The sequence below is a fragment of the Orycteropus afer genome, unplaced genomic scaffold (genome assembly GCF_000298275.1).
Source record: "Orycteropus afer afer isolate SDZICR_OR568_19922 unplaced genomic scaffold, OryAfe1.0 scaffold00123, whole genome shotgun sequence".
Lineage (NCBI taxonomy): Eukaryota > Metazoa > Chordata > Mammalia > Tubulidentata > Orycteropodidae > Orycteropus > Orycteropus afer.
In genome coordinates, this window is record NW_006921710.1 from 9,038,465 (window position 1) to 9,049,439 (window position 10,975).

Below are 10,975 nucleotides of genomic sequence, written 5' to 3' on the forward strand. Positions count from 1 at the left end.
AATTAATTTATGCTTATAGAGTCCATCATTTCATTTTCAGGCATTCAGTTTCTATACTTGTTCACAGTCAAAACGTCAAGAACCAAGAAGTCAGTAAGTTCCTAAGGATGTCTTCAACATCACATCGTTGCTCTAACAAGTAGCAAGAAAGAAAAAATTCAGACAAGTCAAACTCCTACACCCATACACACATTTAAAAGAATTTTCATCATTTTTTTCTCTACTGATTCCAACAAAGAAATATGACCAAAAAAAAAACTCGAGGGTTCTCACTTATTTGAATAACAAGTGAAAATCTAAAAATATCTTCACTGTATGTTATTACCAACTGTATCACTGGGTTTTATAGTGACAGCACTGTGCTATAATTTCCGAGAAAATCTCTACATAAAGCTCCATAAACCCAACCATTCCTGTAATGTATCACCTTATCTAGCACACAATCATTTCAAACACAACTTTTCATGTTAGTATAATTTGTTCAAAAATGGTAATAAATACATCCATGAAGCCAGAGAAATCATTGCACAATCTATTGTAGCTTGTTCTTACCAGTACTGACAGTTAATCCTAGACCCAAGATTCAATGTATAAGAAAAATAAAATATTCCAGCATTACTTGCTTTAATTAAAGATATTCATTATATACATACCTTTTAATGGACCAACACTCCCAATCAACATTATAAATAATCTGAGCCAACTGCAGAGTAATGTCTGTGAACAATTATCACAAAACTAAAACATGGATGTCTGTCAGTTGGTGGCAGAGTTCTTGCTTTCATAATAAATATAAAATCAATTTCCTGCTCTAGTTCCTATTCCAAGTTGAAAATGATATATCTGACTATGAATTCCAACTACTTTCATCCTTAGTTCTTTTTATTTTTTCCTTTTTTAAGAAAGGGGAGGAAAGAAAAGAAAGAAAAACGAAACTTAAGAGACAACCTAAGTCAATTCTTTCTCATTTGAGGACACTTTGAGAGTAAAAACCTCTACATAAAATGCACATATAAACTTGCCATTTCATTTATTTCTTTTTTTAATGCAATGATTTCCTCCCATCAAATGCCACTCGAGTGCTTTAGGCGCTCCTCCCCAGTAATCTATCTATAAATTCCTATTTGCAAGATTTAGGACATCTGAAAACTTGGAGAAGGCTTTGGTTTAAAAATAGTAACAATATGCAATTTTGAAAGTTTTTTGTTCCCATTTCAATTAAAAATAACTTCATAGGTTTTAGATGAAATTTTGTAAGTAATGAGAACCTAATGAAGATTCACTGATTTAACTAGTTCAGGGAATCTGAAAAGGGAATGAGCATTTAAAATAACTAAGTTTTCACTGAGAAAAGTTGCTAATGTGTAGGTATACTAAGTACTCTTCACTGACAACTGTAATCAGGACTTCTGTCTCAGGAAACTCTCTCATCTCCCCCCTTGCGTGTGCACATTCCTAACTCCCATTAACATTAACGGGCACCACACGTGCACACCAAGGAGATGCCAGACTCGGTCGTGTGCATACATGGCAGCTGTGGACTAAATAATCCATATGGCTCTGAAGAGAAGTTATGGTTTATTGGGTCTAGAGTCACAACTACAGTGGTGGAATTCAAACACTAGAAACTAGCCCCAATGAGTATCTTACCCAAACCTTCTACCCATCAGACCACTTTCAGGGATTGTTGTTAGGGCAAGAATCTGCAATTCTGTCTTTAGCAATGGTTTACACAGGTAGAATTTCCAAGTCTGAGGAAACCTTTATCTTTTCATAGGCCCAGAGAAGTTCTGTCCTAATATTCAGGAGCTCTGGTGGCGTAGTACCTAAGGCATTGGACTGCTAACAAGAAGGCTGGTGGGTCGAACCCACCAGCCACTCCTCAGAAGGAGGATATCTACTTATGTCGTGATACCACCTAGGAAACCCAAGGAGAGGTCACTATGAGTCAGATCCGATTCAATGGCAGTGAGTATTCTAGTATTCATTCATGCATTTTTCCACAAAAGACAGAAAATCACAAAGCGGATTTACACTGATAGTATCAAAAGCCTGGCTTAAACCACAAAAGTTAGCAAAATCAGAATCAAGTATAAAACTCCATCTTCAATGTGAAAACCAAATAATATGGTAATCATACATATCAGATATATGTGGAAATGTTAAATTCCACAGGCTGTATACAAGGCAGATTTTAACCACCGATTTTGATTATTCCAGGTTTTATGGATTCAAGTCAGAATCTTAATGTTCATTTAATGTAATTTCTTGAAGCCTAATTCAACAACTTCCTCCTTTCTTCCCTATCAAAGAAAATATCCTTGTGAAGTTTAGTTTAGTGAAGACATTGGTACACACACCTACAAAGTTTACACTTCTGAAATGAGAACCGTGTGATAGGCATGTTGTTGAAATTATGCTTTAGGCTAGTATATTTTAGTGTATTTTCATACATACAAAAAACCTTCATATTTGTTATCTCCAATTAAGTCACTTAATATTAAAAAAAAACTTTTAACATTATATTTAAATATCATTAAAAAAAACCTACCAATTTCTAGAAGCTTCTCTAGACCTTTCAATCAATTTATTTATATGCAAAACCAAGAGAAACTTTAAAAAAAAAAAAGAAAAAAACACAAAGCTCCTCCTGATGCTAAAGCTCTCAATTTACTGACAGGCAAATGGCTTCATGCTGCCACTTAATCTCATTTCTTGCATAATGCCCTCTAATTAGCATATCAAAGTGAATTAATACTTCTAGGGCATTAGCAATGGGGAAATCTGCTCCAGGCTCACAATAGCAGTTAAGAGAGAGCCAAGAAATCCTCAAAAACACCACAAACCACTTTGCATTGCAAAACTGTTCAATTTATTTATCCTCTCTCTCTAAACACTTTTACCGCACACTGTTTTACTACTGTTCACCAAACAAAATGATAATTGCCAAAGTTACCAGCATCTGTAATGCCTGTTTAGAATCTTAATTTAGATTATGTTGCAGATAATTTCTATATGCAACCATTTGTTCTATTATAAATGTTAATATAGACACAGTGGAAATGTTGACATTCTCAATTAGTTAATTTGAATTTGAAATAAAATTTTATGGGATTTTAAAATTTATGAATTTTTTTAATGTAAAAAGCCACCTGCTGGACTCTGATGCCTAAGAAATATGCTTTGAAAACTGATGTATCACATAAAACACAACAAAACAAAAAAAATCATTTGCCATAACATATGTTGAGTCTCCCAAATAATGGTTTAAACATGATGTGGAATCATCAGTATTAAAAGGATTACATTGTGTACCAATTCCTCATTGATATGATCACACAAAAAAGGTTATTGTTCAAAATAGCTTAACATTTGTAAAGCACTTATATTAAAAGAAAACAAGAAATACAAAACTTTTAACAATTATTTTTATCCATACTTACTTTTAATTGTTTTAGTCCTGATCAATTACTATCATACAGATATAAAATCAGCCCTCTCTAAAAAAGAGATGCTATGCTAATTCAATTTAACATATTCTATCACACCAATTTTTTTTGCTAGATATACACTTAAAACTTAATGCCAAAGCAAACTACAGTTACCATCAAAAACTACAAATATATTATGTACATGGAACACGTTTATTAAAAAAAACTTAATAAAAACAGGATTCTGGTTGCTATTCTGCCTAAATAATTAGAATCAAGTGTCAAAGATTAATGAAATTTATTTTCTAATATGTGCTATGTCTGAAGGCATAGAAAGATGGCATATTTTTTCAGAGGCCCATTCAAGCATTACTTATTAATTTATTTGCTAAATATAACACTACCACCTAGCTCTGACAGCAATTTGTTTGTTTGATTAACTTCTATAACTTTGCAAAAATCTATGATAAGCCAGGTTTGGAAAACTGATCAATTTATACTAAATACTGATGCAAATTATTTACTCTCTTCAAACTTAAAGATTCAAATGGACTGCTGAAGTAGTACAAGTACTTGAAAAGGTCAACATGGAGGGATGTAAGCTTTGTTACTCAGTTACTCCCTAAATTATGCTGATCACACTGAAAAATGGCTAAAACACAAGCCTGCTGAGAAAACAAATAATACTTTATTTTCAGTGTCAATACTGAAATAATAAATATTTGAAGATGCTCATACATATACGAATAAGGAAAAGACAGCCTAAATTTTTATTTAACTAGATGTGTTGGTGATGTGTTAAGTATTTATTCTAAACAGATACTTCCTGGTATGAGTATAAAAGGTCATGAAATGAGGTTTCAATTTTTGAAAGCCATTCTTCAAATAACTTCATCCTATAACAAGCAACCATTAAGTATCAAAACATAAATAATTCAACTAAGATGTTAAATTTCAATTTGCCTTGTTAGTAGCATTGCACAAAATGTATAAACTTAAGTTTAAAAGTACAAGTCAAAGAAATTAAAAGGAAAGTCATCAAAGTATGAAAAATGTATACAGGTATATTTTATGAAAACCAATGAACCAATGCTCTTTGGAGCAAGTCAGGATCTCCCTTTGCCACTGTATTAAAATACTTCTGATTCAGAATAAAATTAGGTAAATTAATATAATAATGAAGTCACAAAAAAATATCAAAACTACACAAATCTGTAATAAATTGAAGTCCACTAAAACTGAGGCATGAATTATTTGTATAGATTAAGTTAATATTGACAAAAGCGTTCAATAAATTTTTATTGGGAAGAGGAAAAAAAAAGGTTGGAAAACAGCTTCATATTTTCAAGGTAATATTTACAAGATACTTGAGATTATGAAGTTTTAAACCATCACAGCAATGAGTTCCCCGCCCCGCTAAGTTTTATATTGCATGCATTATCTTGCAAGGATGGGAGAGAAGGAAACAAGATGTAAAAAAAAGTTTAAAGATGACACTCTTTCACATCCTTCCTCAAAACCTCCTACAAAAGCTCTAGTAAGTTATACTGATCTACAAAAACAAAATAAAATTTAATTTAAAAAAAAGAAAAGAATATTCTTAAACTGCTTTAAGGAAAATTTTATAGAGAAACAATACTATTCATGACATTTCCAAGATTCAATGACTGCATTTTTTCCTGCTTAATTATTTGATATTTTCAATTTAAACAGGCCATAATGTGTGTCTAAAATTTATATGAAATTTTAAATATTAAAGATGCATTAAAATTTGCTTCAAAATAATCTTGGGAAGGTAGATAGGAGTTAAGAAAATAAGCTATTGAAGCTGGGCAATGACTTAGTTCATGGGAGTTCAAGATTCTTCTACATCTATATACATTTATTATGTTTTCAGTTGTCCATAATACAAGGTTATTGAAACATAAAAATGAATCAAGGATGGACAGCATACTTACTTTTAAAACTTTGGAACAAACAATGATAATTATATTAGAAATATTTCAAGAGCAACTTAATAGAATGTATACAATATAAATGAAAACATTTAGACCCTTATAGAACAATTTTCACCGTTCTTGTTAAATTTTCACTTGACACAAGATTTGGGTTTTATACACTAAAAACTGAAAGAATTACATGGCACTGTACCAAACAAAAAAAAGCAAACTTTTACACTGAAACACAAGAAAAGAGAACAGAATGGCATATGGACCAAAAAAAGAAGACTCCAGTGAGTTTCTAAACCTTTGGGGTCATAATTAAATAAAGAGGAGTTCACTGAGAGTACTGCTTTGTCCCCCTGAAAGCTAGTTACACTTATAACTAAAAATAAAAGGTTTTAATCTCACATCATATACTAAACACATAAAAAACTCACTGTAAGATACATTCTTGATCTGGTTTCGATATCTAAAATCCTTATGACTCTTTCTAGGAAGGGTTCCTTTAAAAGTAACATTTTAATAGTCATTTTCTTCTTTTCCTTTAACATAAAAAACACTTCAACCAGCCCAACCAGCCAAGCAGGCCTTTCTCTTCCCCTGCGGACACCTCCTGCAGTAGAGAAGTTCATTAAGTTTTATGATCTTCCCAAGTCAGTCCTGCTTATAAGCCTCACAAAGGCCACAAATCTGGCAAACCATCATGTATGCCATTAGACATTACTAGTAAATGAACACTATTTAGGGTTTGTGGTGGCAATAAATCAGAGTTTGGTTGGCAGCTATCAACATGGAGTATTTTAACCTACAGTATAAAAAGAAAAAGGTTGTGTTGATTTTTTTTTACTTAAAATACACAATATTCTTTCACTATCATATGATTCATATTATACACTAAAATGCAGGGGGTTTGTCCAAAAAATTAGAACAAATTTGCAAAGAAATTAATGTTTTCTTCCCTTGTAAAAGAACCATTTCCTCCTTCATTCAAACTCCCATAATTAACGGCTTTGGAAAAAAGGGAGATTTATGAGAATGGACTACTTCACAAAGAAAAGCACTTCAGCAACCCAGATTAAGGTGGCCAGAAAGATGCAAGCAAATACACCAAAATAAGTATGTAAATGAGTAGACCTCAGGACACTGGGAATATTTAATAAGAGATAGATGGCAAAATACAGCTAAAAAATCAGGAGAAAAATTTTAACATATCAACAATTATGTCACTGGTTGCTTACCCAGTTTAAAACAAACAAATATCTTGATTTTAAAGCCTTTAACTTTGTGATTGGTTTCAAAATACATATATATCACAATTCAACAACAAGAGATTACATTTGTACCCAAAAAGAATAGTATGATAAATTTTAATTTTAGACTTCCAAGAAAAAACAAGCATCTTATAGTAAAAGTACACTTTCCCTACCTCTGAATAAGAAGATAATATAATTGTGGTAGATTACCCATTTACCTGTCAGAAGGGAAAAACACCTTTTCTTATTTGGAGGGGGAAGGGAGAAGGAGAGATGATTTCCAAACTAAATTTCTCAGGTCATCAGAACTGGCAATGTTCACTGCCTGATCAGAAATCTCAAAATCTACTAGCAGATCTACAAATACATAGAATTTTATTATTTTTTTTAAAAAAGTCTTATTTTAGAAAAAGCACAACTAAAATGACATTACCTACTAACATGACAGTTCCCCCTACCCCCACTCATCAACCCCCTCTCCCTCCATTATGCAGAATAGAGTCATCACAAAATGTCCCTGGTTTCTATCACAAATCACTAGGAAACTTTCTCCAGATTATAAAAAACTAATCTTTGGATATGATATTTTTAGATTAAATAAAATGATCTAATGAAAAAACATTATGCAATATACATATACTCTATGATGTTTATTTATTAAGTTCATGATGTTTCAGAAGCATGACAGTGGGAGCAGATAGGGAGGTGGACCTAGAATTTACTGCCCAGCTCTCTTTGCTTAGGTAACACTAATGTCTACACAGCTGTTTTATTTCAAATCAAGGATTCTGAGTCCAGTATCCCTGCCTCCTCCTAAGACTAGTTTTGGAGGGTAAGGTGAAGCTATGGGTAGTATGGAAAAAAGGAAGAAAGAGAAAGAGCTTCACCCTCATCAATCACTCAGTACTTAAATCCCGTCCCTCTCAAGCTTAGAGAAGGCTGGCAAGAAGATGCTTCTGCCCAGACAGCCGCTTTTACTCTTTGTCGGCTGCTGGCTTTCTACAAAAGAGATAACGTGCAAACTTGGATCCCCTGGCCAAAGCACAAAAAGAGGATCTAATTTACAAGTTATCACTGAAAGCCTCAGAAACAATTTTCAAAACACAAAAATTTCCTTTGTCAGCTACTTCTTGCTTCTTAAATAGTAATAGTCCTACCAAAGCTCTCTTAACCAGCAATCCCAGACTCTGAAAAAGACTTGTTTCTTTTTTCAAACTCACCTTTAACATGTGGTTGGCTGTACTTTCCTTTCAGAATGATATAACTAAGTCCTGTGCAAATAAGCAACTAGAGGATTTATGCTTCCTAATTGAACCCTACCTGGCACTAAATGTCTAAAGAAGAAAAGCAGTTTGCTGGATTGGGTTCTTAAGCTGACTAGGCCAAAACTTTAAAAAGGCAGAAAAACAAATACAAATAATGAAAAGACAGCGAGAAGAGTTATCAATACCCTCTCCCCAGTACCATAATGCTGTACAAAGTTGAATCAATCTTAATATTCACAATATAGTCCATACTCCAGTGCTTAGCTGTCAGCAGAAACTGAAGTGGAGCCCTGATAGCAAGAAAATCCTTGGACGGTATGCAACATAATTTACAGAGAATTGCAAACATTTAGGCCTCTAAACTAAGAATCTTCACGATTTAAGGCTTGATATGTTACAGCCAGGTAGAAATTATCTATGCTTTTAAATCATAATGCTTTCTAAAGATAACTAAAGAGCAACACTACTATAAACTTTTAACTATAAACACTTTTAAACAAAAGTTAGTGATTTAAAATGTCTGTGATTTTCAAAATATAAAATACATTTTTAAAAGAATCACTCAACCTTAAGAAACCATGCATGCTATGTCAGTAAAAAGCAGGAAACGTACTCTTTAGGCTCTCTTAATATTTGCTATTATGGTTATAGCACATATTTTAATAGACAGCAATAACCCATCATTTTTTCTTGGTTACTGCTAGGATCAGATTATTATTATAGAGTGAAAAATCTGGTTTAAAGGAAGGCAACTCACCTAGCAACCTAACAATTACATGCAGCGTGCTATTATATGTATACTCAATTTAAACACAATCACATTTCAAATAGCATCACTGGGATATCACTATATCCTGGACTTCAACTTTTTCTTCTTTGGCTCAACTTTAAAATACCATATATCCCGCACACACACATACACACAAAGACAGAAATTCAACAGTAAAGCTTATTCAATGCTCTTATTTGCCATATAATGCCAAACACATACTAATACATTTAAATTAAATGTCTACTTTCACTTGAGAAGCTACTGTCACCTGAAGACTAAAATATCTTCAGATTAAGAAAGTCTAAGAATATTAAATTGAAATGAACTGCCAAAATTTGTCTAGTACGTACTCATAGTTTTTCATCTGATCCCTTCTGCAAAACCTGTTTTCTCATTTATTCCCTGCCTTCAACATTTCAAATATTGTTTAACCTATATCTGCAGACCTTTTCTACTTCATAATATATATTAAGTACATGCACAAATGCAATAACTTCAATCACAAAATTTAGTAAAAGTATAATTGATGTAATACAATGTATATGCCTAGACACATCATTATCCTTCCTTGTTTCTTAAAGGTATTCGTCCTACCCAAAACACTAATTCAAACGTGCTATTGGGGTCTGCTCGATTGCATCTATTCGTCTATCAGTGGAGCTGAAGCTTAAGACTGTCTAAGTAAAACAAAGTTCGGATGATGCTTCTCCAGGGGAATCAGTCCCTGGCATCCAGTCTCCCGTTGCGCCTTTTAAAAACTGACACACAAAACAAGGCAGAAGGAGCGGGAGAGGGCTGCTGGCGCTCAGGGCCCCCTCCCCGCCTGCATCCAAGGGGCGGCTGCCTGGGGACAGCGACCGGTACGCCTTTACACTTCATGTTACACCAGGAGCAGAATTGAGAAATCGACTCCAGATTTATTGCAGTTTTTTCTCAAGATCAGGAGGTGGGAAGGAGAGAATGATCAAAGATGGCGGTGCCCAAAAGCAGCAGCTCTCAACTGGAGAGTGGAAGGAGTAGCTCCGACCTCACCTCGGGGGTCTCCAGGCCCACTGCGGGGCGCAGCGTCTTACCTGTTTTCTCTTTGATCTCACACAGGACGCTGAAGAGCGCGGGTTTCATTCTGTGACAGTTCAGGGCATGTTTCCTAAAAAACAAACAACAAAACACAAAGGTATTAGCATCACCTATGGAATAATATGGCGCCTTCCTTTAAGTTAGACACAAGATTTAATTCCGGCCCCCTATTTTGGAAGGCTCTTTTGAACGACGGGAAGTCAACAGAAACTCAAGTTGGGTAGTTTAGCGACAGCCGCGAAGCTCCGGCGAAAGCTTCAGCCAGAACGAAGCGCGATCCATCTGCCCGGCAGGCAGCAGCCTCGGCGACCGCAGGGCGCGAACCTACGCGGGGAGCTTTGATGTGCGGTCTGCGACAGCGGCCCGGGGGTGGGGACGGACGCGAAGGGACTCCTGCGACTGCCCTTCGCAGAGGGAGTAGGCGCCGCGCCGACCTCTGGGCCGAATGCGGACAGCGAACGGGTGACAGCTCCAAAGTTTACGGAGCGGCCCTCCCTTCCCCAAGAACTTGGCCGCGGGCACTCAGACCCGCCGGGGAGCCGCCCATCGCCCCGCGCCCGAGCTGGTGCAGCCGCCCGCACAGCGAGGTCGTCTCTAGGCCAAGTAGAGCTCGGGTGCAGGGGCTCCGGGCCCAGGGAAAAAGTTCCACTTCCCTGAAGTGCGGCCCGGGCCCCTTGCCCAGCAGCGTGCACGGGGGTCCAGGCAGGAGGTTTAAATCCGTGGGAAGGGGCCGGGCTGCTAGAGGGCCCGGCACCGGTGAGAAAGTACACCAAAACAATCTGCGCGACACCAAGTCCGTCCTAAACCTCGAGAGCAACTTTCCTGACTCCTGCCAGCGTCGAGGAGCGTGGGCAAGTCCCCACAAGGCCAGCGCGGACGGCCGGTACTCGGAAAAAGTTCCCGCCCGGGGCGCCACCCCGGGCCCCAATTCGGCCGCGGGCCCGGCTCCCGCACACACACAAAAGATGCTTAATGAGACGACACCAACTTTGCTTGCGCCTCGTCCAGACTCTGGTCGGTGATGGTCATGATCTGGTGAAGGATGTCGCCGATGTCCTGCTTCCTGCCGTCGCCGTCCGCCCCTTCGTGACCGTGCGGGGGAGGCGGCAGGGCCATGCCCCCTTGCACCGAGTGCCCGGCCAGGTTCACCCCGGCCAGAGTCTGCAGCATCCTGGATTGATCGTCCATCCCGCCGCGCGCGGGCGGGAGCGGGCGGCGGCGGCAGCTGAGGCGA

General features: G+C 36.9%; 1 protein-coding gene across 1 annotated transcript in view; it reads right to left on the reverse strand.

Annotated features, from left to right (window-relative positions):
* PBX3 (PBX homeobox 3) overlaps positions 1–10,929 on the reverse strand; it is a 317,478-nt gene extending 306,549 nt beyond the window's left edge. Inside the window, exons 1-2 of the mRNA XM_007944331.2 lie at positions 10,730–10,929; positions 9,738–9,811 (exon numbers count right to left, since the gene is read on the reverse strand). Coding sequence (XP_007942522.1) covers positions 9,738–9,811; positions 10,730–10,929 — 274 coding nt within the window. The remainder of the gene's footprint in view (positions 1–9,737; positions 9,812–10,729) is intronic.
* Between the last annotated feature and the right edge of the window lie 46 nt (positions 10,930–10,975).